The sequence below is a fragment of the Tinamus guttatus genome, unplaced genomic scaffold (assembly GCF_059628265.1).
Source record: "Tinamus guttatus ecotype Peru unplaced genomic scaffold, ASM5962826v1 Tinamus_guttatus_pri_ptg000490l, whole genome shotgun sequence".
Lineage (NCBI taxonomy): Eukaryota > Metazoa > Chordata > Aves > Tinamiformes > Tinamidae > Tinamus > Tinamus guttatus.
Genome location: NW_028289024.1, coordinates 692,836 through 708,133, shown reverse-complemented (window position 1 = coordinate 708,133; position 15,298 = coordinate 692,836). Strand labels below are relative to the sequence as shown.

General features: G+C 41.0%; 1 protein-coding gene across 1 annotated transcript in view; it reads left to right on the top strand.

Moving 5' to 3' along the window:
• Positions 1-11,099, top strand: part of TMIE (transmembrane inner ear) — a 33,254-nt gene extending 22,155 nt beyond the window's left edge. Inside the window, exons 3-4 of the mRNA XM_088533282.1 lie at positions 6,293-6,442; positions 10,792-11,099. Coding sequence (XP_088389408.1) covers positions 6,293-6,442; positions 10,792-11,099 — 458 coding nt within the window. The remainder of the gene's footprint in view (positions 1-6,292; positions 6,443-10,791) is intronic.
• The last annotated feature ends 4,199 nt before the right edge of the window (positions 11,100-15,298 follow it).

Below are 15,298 nucleotides of genomic sequence, written 5' to 3'. Positions count from 1 at the left end.
TTCAGTCTAATACAAATTATTTTGCTGAGGCCCTAACTAAGCATAACAACTTGTGTTGTACAGAGAGGTCAGATGATGTGATCTAATGGTGTGGACAGGCCTTCTTTTCCAGACACCAGGAAAATATCACATGTAGCAGTGTAGTTAAGCTTGATGTCTGAGCAAATATTAAGAGAGCCTTGGCCCCTTGCAGCAGTCCTTTCAGCACATCCTCAGGGCATTTTGCAAAGGTGCACCTGGTTAAAAACGTGTTTCACTTAAAGTCATATCGTAAGTGCAGTGCAGAAGTCCGTGTTCTTTGGCTCCTAGATTTGTTTGCTAGGAAAGCAGCACATAAACAGAGTAGTAGATTTTCCTCAAAAGAAATGTATAGAACAGAATGGAAAAAGACACAGAACTGAAGAGGATCTTGAGAGGGCATCTAATTCATCCCTGACATGGACTTAAAATATATATATATATATATATTTTCATCATCCATGTCTCTCATTTCTATGAGAATGCAGTTCCCTTGGTGTCATCTGAATGTCAGACTGGACCACAACCTTGAAGCATCACTTACCCTTGGAAGGGAAAGCCTTACTCTACCGAACTGTGAGCTCAGGGACTATTGCAGGGACAAAAGGAGCTCAGCAGGAGCTTTGGTAGCTGCATTAGCATCTTTAAGTGATGGGGTTCAGGCACCTGTAACAATATGGTCACAGCAGCTGAGCACTCAGGATGGACCAGTCTGATGAGCATCCACCCATGCCCTGACTAGTTGTTCTTAAGATTTTATGTGCTTATTGAATTTTGCACTATTAAGACTAGTCTGTTATTAACAGCACTGTGAGTTGTTTGGACTGCCTAAAACGTGCTAACCCCTTCCTTAAAAGCAGCTTCCTCCTCAGAGAGCAATTCTCCAGGCTTCTCAAAGAACATTTACACACACAAGTGCTGCAGTCAACTTGCCGTTGAATACATCTGCATTAATTGCTTACATTATTAACAAGAGAGCGCGGCTGCCTAATTAGCTCAGAGGAGCACAGGCTACTTTGCTAAATGTTAATTAAATGCTTCATTGGCAGGCTGTGGGATTTCTTTTTTTCAGCCTCAAAGGAAGTGAACCTACTGCATATTGCAGCCAATTTCCATTCAGTTTATGGAACTGTTTGGTTCTCAATCATAGCTCTCCTAAATTAGACCAAACAGTCCCTGGAGAAGGTATTTCATTTACATATTTCACAGCTCCTAAGAGAGCCAAGTCTTTCTGACCTTCAAATTTATTCTCCAGGTAAATCAGAAGGAACTATATTACAGCTGATGAAGTAAAGTGTCTTTAGTGATAAGAGAACAGAGACCATCATTAGGGTAACCTGGCCACATGTATATTTGTTTTAAGCCAGTATATCTCTTCCCAATTAAAAAAATGTTTTAGTTTAAGCTAGCTGGAGTGTGTATACACACAGTCATTATTCAGCCATAGGCATCCAGTTGGTTTGGGTAGCAATTATGTATTTAACATTTCTTCTGAGCCTGTATTTCAGCTGAGGCTTTCAAATTAGAGTTTTTATGGTGTCATTTTTCAGGTCCCCAACCATTTGCATTATTGCATATGAATATTAGGAAGACAAAGAAATAACAAAAACATGTCATAAATCCAGAAGGGAACAAATCTCCAAGTTCCTTATTTCCCAAGTCAGGTGGGTTTTGCTTGTTTGTTTGTTTTTTAATATTTGCTGAAGGAAGATAAAAGTACCAATTATAACATTTCTTTTGTCATCATAGATTGCAAAAAGTTGCCTACTTTCAAAATCCCATTTCATAAAGGCTCACAATGTATCTGTTTCCTAGCTGAAGAATCACATTTCAAATGTGATCTGAAATAGACAGGCAGAAGCAATGAAAAATGATTTGCCATGTTGTCAGTTTGAATCTTTAGTGTGGATGGAGAACCCCATGTGCAGGATCAGGCCTGAATTTTAATTTAAAATATAAATGCTCCTTCAGAATAGGTGTCTGAATTCAGCCTTGTAGGTCAGAGAATTGAAGAAGATAAAAAGAAAAAAAAAGTGAGAAAGTGATTTTTAGAAGCTGACCAGCAAAACAATCCACAGCATGTTAATAAAAATAAAATACTCAAATTTGAGTTGTGCATTTAGTGGAAGACATTTTGTTATCATAGTATCACAAGGCCATATATTCATAATACAGAAGAGGTAAGATAAAAAGGAGGCATGCAAATGATTCCGCTATATCTTCTAGCCCAAGAAGTTTCCTCTGCTTTATGTAAGTCGATGAGCAGAGAAACCAAGAATAATGTCACCATTTCAATTCTTGATATTGCATGTGTTTATGGCTCTACCGTGATGCTAATGGGACAGTGCTATATCTTAGGGAGATTTCTTTAAGCTCCCTGCAGTGTCATGCAAGCATTAAGGTGATACTTTTCTTAGGCTGCATTTGAGAAGCCTCATCAATGATTAAAGCTGAAATCTGGAATGGAAATGGAGAACTGCTGCATGAGAGAATGAGACTAAATGTTGTTTAGTAGCAGCAAGATTAAAGCGTTCACCTGGGGATTAAGAGATCTGGTGAATATTTAATATAAAATAAATATTCAACACTTGAAGTCAGGTCATCTTTCTGACAGAAGAGAGGCATAACAACTAATTGCAAAGTAACATCCGAGTGAACTGGTCCCACAGATTCTTCATTCTATGGGCCTAGAATCAACAAGTATCATGTTATCACCTCCTGACTGTGTTGAGGTTAATATTCCTGCACATGACTGAAAACTCAGGCAAAATCTTCTGATCTAAGCTATTTTCATTCTATGTATAAGCCCTGTGGATGTTTTAACTATCTTTTTTTATTGCATAACTCTGCATAGACTGAGAACATGGGCCCACCAGCCAGTGTGATTCAGACTAGGGGGTAGAGGGAGTCCTAAACTTGCAAAAGGGGGTGGTTAACTCTCAGAGAAGACACTATGGTCCAATTGTAGATCTCTTGCTATATGGAAATGGACGTTTTTAAACAACAATCTGAGAGCACCATCTTAAAGTCACTGCTCAGTGGTGGAGGGAGGTGCCTCTGCTGAAGCTTCTTCTAGCTCCTTGAAGGCCACCAGCTGCATCATCTCTAACGTGGCCCTGAGCCCAGACAGCCAAACCCCCAACAAGGGTAGTGATGGTGAAGATGCTCTCAGGGTCCTTTACAAACACTTCCAATTTCCCAGGTAGCTTCTAAATAACAAAAAAAGAGGTCTCCTCTTCCAGTGGAAGACAGAGTTAAGGCTGACATGGTCAGTGGCCTAGGACCAATATGGATTACATTGCTTTGCTTTCTGGTTTCCTTGCTGGATAAATTATTGGTAGAGCAAACATCATAACAGCTCACTGCTATGAGGCAGGACACAATATAAATGCTGGTAAGACAGATCCAAACAGCTTCTAACAGGCAACAGATATTTCATTCTTAACTTGCACTAGAGGAGAGTCACCCGTTCCAACTAAAGGAGCAAACGGTATGCCTAAATACAGATCTCTAGGGACATTTGGGCAGCCCCATGGTCCTGTGTGAGACTGGTCATTTTAGGCACTCTTAAAAGTTAATGGGAAAAAACACAGCCACAGGGAATGATTTATCTGGCCTACCTTAAATGTCTGTCTTAAAATGAGATTAATTACTGTGTGGTGATGCCTCATTCTCCCCATAAAGTTAAATGGAACTGGGAGAGACTAGCTGAGACTCTAAACTCTAATTTTTGGGCACACAAAGCCATGCAGATGAATTCCAGCCACACTATCTCATTCATGTGTGTAAGATAAGCAGAAAAGCAAAGGAATCCAGCAGGCAGCAACTCCCCACTAGCAATGAAATGGTCATTCCTCTCAACAGCCTAAAGCTCCTGCATCAAAATCTCATTCTTTTACAAGGTAATAGCACTCAGGCTTATTCTTAACTCTCTTCACGGATAAAGCTGTGCACCAAACAGAGCTTGCAATGGTTGGAAATAGTAATAGTACTATATTATTTTCACATAATCCTCTTGCTCCGCAAGCTGATTATGAGTCATTTCACGTCCAAAGACAACAGAAGTGTATTTGCTTATTTCTATGCTGACCTTAGCTTGATTTCAACCGCTGGATTTTTGTTTCTTTATTTCACCTCATAGCCCGAATCCATCTCTGCTCTCTGTGTGTGGTGTAGCGGGTTTTGGGGACAAGTGCACAGCAAAATCCTGCTGCACCGAACAGCAGGGCAAAGCCAGCCAGGGGCTTTCCAGATGCGATGGGTTACCTACCTACAGCTACCAATATTGTGCAGCCAGTAGTGCCATATGATGCCTGGCTTTCCTTTTGTGAGACATGTAAAAGCTCCATTACCCGTTGCTTGTTCATGACCCTTGCAGAAGAGCAAGGATAAAAGCATTGTGATTGCTTCCCAAATTACAGGTTGCTACAATTTCATCCTGTTTCAGGCAATTTGCTTCAGCTTCAGGGCTCTCGTCCTGTTGTGACATTCAGATTGCCCTTGTGTCATTCCACTACAGCATCTCTGCAGCAAACTGCTTCAGGAGAGAGGGATTTTTGGCATCAATGCTCAGCTAAGGGACAGAGGAGCTGCTGCACTTTGCTTGATAACACTACACCAACTTTGATTAAAACACTAAGAAAACTCCTTTTCTTCTCCTTGGGGGTGCAGGGTTTGAAGGGCTCATGCAGTGCTTGTTTCTGGCTAACACGATCCCCCTTTTCTTATGAGAAGCTGGACAGATACAAAACAAACTTCTAGGGAAGAAAATTTTTCCCACCAAAAGGTCTAGGTGCTGGTATGGCACAGGCCCTCTGCAAAAGAGCTTTTGCTCTTGGCTAATGAGAAGTGCTTGTTCTTGGAAATAAATGTACAGATTATTTCTCTCTTTTCCTTGGATTAGTTTCAAGGGTCTGATAGGTCGCTGATGGTGATATAAAGCCAGCTTATGAGATGTAAAGAAAGTCAGACACATGCTCCTTTCTCATAGCATCCATACAGAATGGGGGACCTCCAGTTAAAACAAAAGACAGAACATGGAAAACTGATCATATGACAACTCTTCATGCAGAATCCCTTTCCATGAGGTAGAGAATTTAACTAGATTTGAAAGCTAGGCTTTTTTTGGAAGAATTTCCCAAATGTTTTAAAGATGTGGGATAAAGGATTTTAGGAAGAAAAAGCAACCCAAAAGTTCATAGAAAATATGAGATCTCATGCTTCTTGACATGTGCTAGTAACCTATGGACAGATAATTTTAAGCTTGCCTATTTCACATCTTCGTTGCCCTTTTTCCTAAAGCTGCAGCTTTGTTGTTGTCAGTGGTGTTCGGTGGATGAACCAGTGAACTGGTCAAGCATGTGAATTCATACAGTCTAAGCAACCAAGCAGTAGCTAATTGATTGTGATAAACTGAATTATGATTAGATTTTCAGATGAAAATTATGAAGTAGTTTATGCGTTTAAATATGAAAGGCAAATATATTTGACTAGATGCAAAGGCATGAACTGCATCCTTAAGTTGTGAGAAGAAGCAAATCCTTTAAACAAAAGCATGATGGAACAGTAAGAACATGAGGTTGGCATTTAGGAACTCTGGATTCAATTCTTGGCCTGCCACAAATGGATTTGGATGAAAGTCAATTAAGGCATAGGCTGAGCTGTTATTGTAGATCTAATTCAAGGGATTGACAATGTTACCATCTCCAGCTCCTCAACATTTTTGACAGATGGAGACCCATAGCCCCAAGGCCTACCTAGCACAAAAAGGGATGGCTAAAATGTGGTGGCAGGAGCCTCCAGTTAATAACAGTGACAACACGCTGCTGAAGGATGGTAGCAACATCTCATTTGTCGCTGTCATTTCCAAAGTGCTAGTGAATATAAGTTCTTATTGCTTTTATACCCGTTCCATAATCTTATAAAGCAGGATGGTGCTTCACAAATCTACAGAGTGGTCTTAAAAATAAACCTAATGACGGTATTGTACTTATGTGCAGTAGTGATGTATAAGGTTTAAGTGAACACTTTGGTTTGGAGCACATATCCAGTCCATCACCTCAACTCAGCTGAAAAACAATACTTTTTTATCTTTGTGTAACTCAGTTCCCTTAAGATATGTGACCATGTCCCTCCGATACTTCCACTAATGTAAATGGCTCTCCATGGAAGAAAATTCACAGAAATTTCTTCCCACTTGAAACTCTTCACTGCGATCAGGCCAAGCTCTGGTGATCTAAACTGAATTCCCTTGCTTTTCTCTCCGCTTTCCCAGTTATCACCCTGTGCTGTATCTTCAAGTGCCGGATTCCCCGGACAAAGAAGGAGATAGAGGCGCGATACGCTCAACGGCAAGCAGCCAAAACGTACGCAGACAAACTGGACACGGTGCCACCACTCAACGAGCTCACAGAGATCCCTGGAGGTACGTCTTGTGCTCACACTTACATGCCAAAACCATCTTCTCTTTTGGGTTGCCTTATGTGTGCATGAATGCAGAGTTCTGTCTTCCCTTAGTATAAATCACAGTGGCTGCCTTGGCACAATCATGAAGGTTTTGTTTGTGGGACCAATTCAGTTAACTTCTGCCTTTTGCATGTGCTATACTGAACTTGCAAAATTTGTGGCAGCAGGCATGGTCATTTAGATTTTAAAAAGCAAGTTTTTTTCCATTGACACAAATCAGTTTTGAAACTCATGATTAAAATTTCCTGACCATCTGATTCATGTTTAGCACCAGTTTCTGGGGGGATGTCAGTATGAAGAAAAATAGTTGCTAGAATTTCACATTACTCATAAGTGGCTTCCCAATGAGACGACCAAGAGTATTTCTGTGACTGGCCTCCCCTCCTCTCACTCACCTTTCCTGATTCTGTACCCTAGGCTCTACCGAAAGTCTCTCAACTCTCTCTGGTCATGTCCAGTCCAGACCTCTCAACTCTCTTCCTGTGGTGAAAGAAGAAGATGAAATGGCCCTGCAAGGAAATTAGGGGGACTGCCTTCCTGTCTCTCTGTCTCTTTGGCTTCTCTTTTCTGTGGCTTCCAACAAGATCCATCACACCTTGGACACACTGCTTCTCAGTTCCCTTTCTGCATTTCACCTCTGTTTTCTCAATTCCTTTCTACCAAGATCTTGCTATTTTTTTTCTTCCCTATTTCCTATGGCTCTGTAGTCTGTAGATTCATAGTAACCTGGATTTTCACAATCTCAGTGATGCTATAGCCATGAAACTGGGGAAAGAGCCACATAACATAATTGGTAAAATTAAACACCAGTAAAATACAGAAATATATATATATATATATTTCTCACTTATAGTTCAGTATTTCAGCAGTGTTTAGCCTCCTAACTATATCTATACTATAAACTGGGGGTGGTCAGACTGTTCTTGGCATCTAAACACAACTGGCAAGAATAAGTCTTTGTCCATACCGTTAAATTGTGTTAACCTACAAAGCAGAATGAAGGTGTCCACATGGTCTACTGGAAATAGTCACTTGACTATCTCGTGATACCAATTTTCATATACCTATAGCAGTCAGTGGAGCTGTTACAATTACTTTACCCCCATCTGATCCTCTGGGCAGGTTAAAGGTTACCCTGTCAAAGTCATAAGTCATCCAAAGGTCTAGTTAACACATGCTTACTTGTATGAGCACTCACACATGGAAGTGAAGGACCATCTACCAACAGATTCCAGGGAGAGTGAAGGTCTGCCTATAGATAGCAGAAAGTCAAATTAACCCATTTGCTACTGTGTCCTCTTCCTGCCTAGCCATTACATCTGGAAAGCCTATAAAATAAGAATTAAAATATCCCAAAGATGTAGAAAAGGTAATTGGCAAAGAGGATGGTTTTGCCCTGGAAGGCTAATGCATTTTGAATCCCTGTAAGCATCCTTCACATCCCACAAACTTGCTCACAGGGTGCCTCCAAAAACTGTCTATTTTGGTGTGAATTTCATTTAAAATATTTTATTATGGACCTGTGAACAAGCTACCAAAGCAAAGCAGTTTTTGAGAATCAGCTGCACCATAAAGACTACCTAAACTTCCACTCCATGAAATGTGTGGGTTGTGTAGATGACTCTCTTCAAAGTTGCAAGACACCTTAAATTATGGGTCCGAGAAGCTGCAGGGAAGGATCCTGGTGGATAACAGGTTGCTGAGTGACTGCTGATGTGGACTAATAGCTTGTGAAAGCATGGGATCTGGAGCTACCTTGTTCTTCATGAAAGAGAAGCAAATCTTAGAACAAGAGTCTGCCTAAGCCACCCTGAAGGAACTGATACCACCAATACCATGTGGGATTCACCTATCCACAAGCAATCTACTCCCATAGATAGAGATATCTGCATCAGAGCTAGTTCTCTAGACCACTTTTATCTACAATGAAAAGAAAAAAGGTTTCTCAAGGATGTGGCTAATTTCATGGTAAGGGGGAGTGCCAAAGTAGAATAGGCAAATTGGCCTTAAAAGTGCCTGTTTGTCCCCAGTGACCTCTAAAAGTTAGATGCAAAAGCTTTGTGTGATCGAATTCACTGGTTTGACTTCCTTCTGAGATTAGTCTGAAGGATGTTCCCAAAAGGGTTTAACTTCATAAATCAGGCGTTTGCAATGGAAAGTATACAAACTTTGGAGTTCCTTCACTGTGCTATTGTTTGCAGCTGTACAGACTGTAATGTTCTGCCAGGTAACTCCACTGGCATTTAACAATCCACCTTGGCTTACATTTTAATGAAATATAATTATGTGTGCCTGTTGACTATATATTTACACCGTAACAAACCCTGGTAGTTGTAGTCAAGGCTGGAGAGATAACACGAACAATTTCAATTATTGAATGGCTATTACATACTTTAAAGGTTTCTGAGTCAAATGCTATTAGTGATGAACACATTATAATGACTAAATACTTTTATTTCTTAGCAATTTTTGATTTTAGCCCTCATTTATGCTGATGGAATATTCTAAATGCCTAGTGGCTCACCTTGTACTTTTTTGAGTGTCATATAGAGCAACACCTTCTTCTGAACACAAATAAAATGGACTTTAGGGTTCTGTGTATAAAATATTATGTACAATTTCCTTCTTTCCTTTCTGTCTCCCATTTTGAGAGATAAATACAGATAGAACTTGCCCCTTGCTCTGAATGGAGAGGTGACATTTGGGTCCATGGTCTGGGAGGGTTTAGTTCACGTGTTCCCTGCTGCTCTCCTGTAGGAAGTAAATGTTCTCTCTGTTTATTTATTTATTTTCCTCCTTTTCTCATGTTTGATGTCAGGATTTCCCCTGCAATTGTGAGGAAGTATCTCCATTATGCCCTATTCAAAGGAATTTCCAGTTTCTAAGACTGAAGGATGATATTTCATATTAGTGTGGGAATATTTCTGACAAACATAAATTCAGGTTTCATTCTTCCATATAATACACCATTGCAATCTGAAAATGATACTACAGCAATCTATAGCAGTGAGAGTTACAGATCTGCTAAAGCAAATTAGATGACAGAGGTTCCAGGTGAGGGCTGAAACCTCTCACTGAAGGATCGCACCAAATTACTGCCCGAGCCAGGTACCTGCCATGGTTCATGTTAGCCTGAACAAGTATAAAGTAACTTGATTTAGCCCAGGCATCAGTTGAAGAAAGCTGAACAATGACCCATCATCCTCCCTTCCCTGAAGGCCCTCACAGGTTTTTGCAAGATCTTGGCTGAGATTAACTGCTCAACAGTGGTAACGTGGTTATCTGGGCACTTATCTCACTTCTGTAGTGGGAATTTTCAGTGAAGGAGGTTGTGAGAAGGGGGTTAGGGGTTGTGCACATTTTCACATGCTTTTGCACAACTTTATGCCCTGCTGGTCCTGAGCAGAGGAAAAGCTTTCCGTAAGAAATATATGAAATCTGATCTGTATTTGAGTGTTGTATTGCAGCTTAAATTGAGAACAGTGCATCCAGCTTTCCACCCAGAAATCCTTCTGCGAAGAGTACCCACTTTTACTAAAAACAAACAAACAAACAAAAGGATAAGGAGTATATTTTTTATATTTCAAAATCCTTATTCAAAATAATTGAAGTCTGCAGAGCCAGAACGCTTTGAACAAAGGCCAAGAAGATTTAAGTAGAGAAATTATAAGCATCCTATATTTAATATATATATCTTATGTGTTAAAACATAATAAAACAGAACCAAATATGCACTAGGGTTGAAGACTATAGACATATGGCATATCGCCATCAATTGCCTATACTGCCATTAATTACAGTAGCAGGATCTAGATTTGGGTCAGGACATAAGCAAAGCCTATACTATAGCCCAGTGCGGGGCAAGTCATCTTCTGCTTGCCTGTGGGTGAAGATTCCCAGCAAAAACAGGCAAATGCAGTATTGAATTACATGAGAAATGTTTCTGTTCCTTCTCCTGGAAGACAGCTCCATGCTGATTGTCATTTGGGGAAATGTTTATGGACTGTGTTCATAATCTTCATGAACCAGGTCCTTACAAGAAACGCAATATCCTCCACAGAGCCACAGTCCAGTTCCTGAAATTACTGTTTCTGCTTTATCTCATTGGTCTGTCTTCTCAAAACAAAGGTATGAAAAACTGCTGAGCAGTGAGCAAAAGGGCTCTATGAACAAATTCCCAGCTTTTCCTTTGTCCAAATTTGCATGCAGGGAGCAGTTTTGTCCTGGGCTAATTTCATCATATACTAACTGCCTTCCTGTTTTCTCTGTTTTTGTTTTGATTTGTTTTGTTTTTCATCTCACATACAGCTCAGGTGGCAGAAGAAAAAAAAGAAGAAGTTCCCACTGTATCTGGAAAAGTGGACAAGGCACAGGGCAAGAAAGACGCCTCCAAAGACCCCAAGAAGAAGGAAGGTGAAAAGGACCAGAAAGAAGGCTCCAAGAAAGAAGGGAAGGATGGGGCCAAGAAGAAAGAAGGAGAAAAGGGCACTGGTGACAAGAAACAAGGAGGTGGAAAGAAAGGTGAAAAAGAAGCGGAAGCAGCAAAGTCAGGAGGAAGCACCAAAACTAATGGCAAAGCTGGTGGGACTGCCAAAGCTGCAGCAAAGAAGAAGTGACCCTGCTAAAAGGCAGTGTTCAGGGTCTTCACCTGACTTGTGGTGGGCAAGGGTACTGTCAAATTGCTGTGGGTAAAGCAGAGGGAGCAGATAGGACATGCTGCTTCCATATATTCAGGCTGAGTGCCACTGGATGTACAGATTTATTACCTTTTAAAGACCGTATCACTGTTTTTTGGGCTTTCTTTTTTTCTTTCCCTCCACCAAAGGAACACCTTGCTATGCAGCACCGTGTGAATAAAATTCACTGTACATTATAACAATAACTGGAAGCAAACTGAAACCTGGAGTGACAACCAGGGCTTTTGATAAGTATCGTATTGCACCAAGGCAAAGATCTAAACTAATGAGAGGACATGGTTCATTTACGATATGTTCTTTGTAAGGACTTCATGTTTTTCGATAAGCACTAATTAGCACTCACCTCCTCCTATTTTCACATGAATTTCTGCAATTTGTGTATGCTAAAGCCCGGTGAATGAAGAACCCAGAACATTTTAAAATCCTAAGTTATATAGTTTCTGAGAGATGGCTTGGATACATGGGAGACACATTTTTTTTTCCTCTTCTGCCTCTTTCACTGAATTGCTAAAAGAAAATCCTTCCTTCATCAAAGACCTGTGAATTTCCCAGAAGACTCATCCACCTTTTCGCCTTTCTAATGAAAGACATGCAAACCAGGTTGTAGGAGATCCAGCACATTGCATCTATGCTGCTGCAGTATTTTCTGTCCTCGCTTCAGCATCACTCCAGTGAGGTCCACAGATGAAGAGAGCCTGTGGGGAGGAAGGGGATGTGAAGATGCTCAGCATGTTCCAACAGAAACTCCGTGTCTCAGGGGGAGCCAGGCTGGGTGCCTGCATGTCTTCCCACTAGCTCTTCCTTCTGGAAACCAGGACTTTTGTCACTCTTCAGCGTGACTCCTCTTCCTCTCCCCTCTCAGTTCTTGAGTTCTTTGCATGAATGGCTTTTCTGCTAACGTGGTTGGTAATACTTTGTCAGTTTATGCCTGGAGGTCAACAGACATCAAGTATTTAGGCTAGCAATTGCAAAATGTGCAAGCTAAGTGGAAATAATTGGCAGGCTGTCATAATGACTAAAGTTCTACTATTACCATCAGGTTTTCTGTCTCTGAGCACACACACTGGTACAGCTTTGTCCACACCTTGAAGCCAAGATGGGGTTATATCAAGTACAGGCTATGAAGCTCACCCTATGGATCAGGTTGATGTTAACCCAATTGCGTTCTGTTCCTGGGGTTTCAACACATGCAGTGAGTTGATCTGTCACTGGCAAAGACAGGTCTCAATCTACCCGCCTTTATTTTCTCTTCTTTCCTCTCCTACCTATTCCATCCTGATAGAAAACGAATCCAACAAAACAGGAAGAGTTTTCTACTCTGTTCATAAGGTCAGTCAGTTCATGGAGGTACCAAAAAGCACCAGAGCTGGTGGAGGCACCTCCCGAGCAAGGATGGGAGAGATATTCACAACCACAGAAATATTTACCAAGAGAGTCAACGGTGGCAGTTCACTGCCTCCAAGGTTGATTTGTCCTGCTAGAGGAGTTTGGAGAAAGCAGGGATGCTGCTTGGTGAGATATTCTGCCCTCATGTGCTGAAGAGTGATTTGAGCCTTAAACCTCCATCAGCTAAAGTGATACCCAAATACATGTGAGCATGTACATTATAAATGCCTGTATTTAGATGGCTGAATCACAGCCCTGCAGCTGATTTTTCAATGGATGAAAGTGAGTTAGATTAGTGGAGATGAAAATCTCCAAGGAGGAGTGTAAGACCTGGTTTCAGATGCACAGAGAGGATCATAGTTCCTGCAGTTGCTCCTTATGTTCCTCAGTTTGGGAAAAGGCATACTCCCATCTCGTCTTCTTTTCAACACACAGACCTTGGAAAATAGAGAGCTTTTAACCTCACAGGAACAAAAGAGACCAAGTAATTGGAGTCACTCCATAAATCAAGGACTTCAACCCAAACCTGATGAACCCCAGACCTTAAGAGCATCCCTCTGTGATCAACGTTCCTTGGCTTTGTCTCCATCACCCTGTGCCTCATCTGACACATGCGCTCAAGTCCTTGCTGTCCCACCACCCTACTCTGTACACTTTAGCTTCTTGCTCTCAAATGTTGCTTGCATTGCATTTGATAAAAAAGGAATTCTGAGCACCTGCAGAAGAGTGATCTAAAAGCCTTGGAGCAAATTCAACGAGGTGTCAGTGTACATGAACACGTGCTTGCTTCAGGGAGCTGCAGAGACTCCTAGTGCCAGAGCTCTTCAAAACACATTGGTTCTAATATAAAAAAAAATCCAGCTCAGACATTCTGTTTCTGTCACACACATTTCTTTTTTCTGCTCACTCCTTGTTTAATTTATTTATTTTACAAGGCATCGGAAAGAAAAGAAATAATAATAATAATAAAATACATTCTGATCAGGCCATGCTCTTTGCTTCTCCCCGGAAGTGTATTTTTAATGCATTTTTGAATACGTTAGCCATGTATTTTGAGCATTTGACTGAGTGCTAATGTCTTATAAAGTCCAGTTCCTGAGTGAAACATCTGTAGGGTGAGATCCAGCTGTGAAGTGTTCAGAAAGGACTGTTTCTGGGTCCTGGGATCGGAAAGATATTGCATGGTGAGGTGCTGTCATATTGCATGCAGTTAGGTGCTTTCTGTTAATGTTACTTACGATCTGCAGAATGTGGATTCTGGCTCTTATTCCCTCAATCTGTACCTATTTGGTAAGACGGAGGAGGAGCAGAGATGCACATGGTCTGAAAGCTCCAGTGATGAAAATCTCTGGATTTTCTCTCTTCACCTCTTCATTAAGCTCATTATCACAGAGTAAGATAGCTTTTTCCTTAAGCCTCTTTCCCAAAGATTCAGCCAAAATAAAATAAAACAAAGTAAAACAAAAAACAAAAAAAAATAAAATAAATGCTGCGTCTGGGACTTCTGGAGCCTTTGCAATAAATCTGAATCAATTTCTGCCAGGATCAGACAAAACATACTTTCTAAGAAGTCCTACATATTTTGCCACATCAATTTGAGTTCTTAGCCATCAAAACAAATATAAAGTTAATTTTAAAAGAAATGTTTCTCCTTGGGTAAGGACCAAATTAGAATCACCTAGGAGGTGTAAATGAACTTGTGTCTTACTGATTGAAGTGATTGATGTGTGGATATAATGATGGGAATACATTACAGGGGGCTTTTGGGAAAACCTCCTAGCTATCCTAGCTTGTTGCAATGTCTCTTGCTGTATTGACCATGAAGAGAACTAAATTTATAGGCATGACTCTAAAACTGCTGTGCAGATTTCCCTATATTTTCATGGCATTACGGTGATCAGGTGGAAGCTGAATGCCAGGTTCCACTGGGTGTAAAATGGTATTTTTGCAGTGTTGCACCCCGACCAGCAGCAGCTCAGAAGCTGTTCCTTGCACCCCAGGATGGAGAAATTGCACTGGGAACAAGTGCATGCACAGCTGAAGCTTTGCAAAAAGAATGATTAATGTCACAGTTGGAGATGTGCTGAATTCTCTGCAAGCCTAAGTGGAACAGCAAATCTTGCATGCCAAAAGCGGGCTTTAGGACCCAAAGCTCAGGCATCTGGCTAGTAATGACATATCTTTTCCTTCATTAGATGGGCTTGGCAGTGCATGTGTGGGAAGGGTGATTGGAAGAATTAAAGTTAGATATTACAGAGTCAGGCTGAAGAACTGTCCAGAACTGACTGATCTATTCCATAGTTTTCCACTAGAGGGGACCCTGTTCTTCCTCTGTAATATCTGAAGCTTGTTCTAAAGGTAGGCCCTACTGAGAGATTTTGTCTTATTTATGGCATTAAACAAAGCCTGGCTTTGATTTTATGTATCCTTCTTAGGTCTAAAGAAGACTCTGGGGGTACCAGTTGACCCCTTGAGCCATCACCCTTCTCCTATAGCAGACTTCCATTGGTTAATAGGGGTAAGAGTGAAGCTGGCATTACCTTAATATCCCAAGAGCACCACTGATGCAAGAGCCATGAGAAAAAAATAATAATTGGCTTTGGTGGATAAAGCTTAAGTTGGCAGAATTAAGTGTCTCCAAGTCTCCAAGGGGTTGCTGTGAGGATCAGGAATTTGGATGACCAGGCTGATAGGAGGGGCTGGAGACATTGGGTTTGCTTTAGTTTCATTCC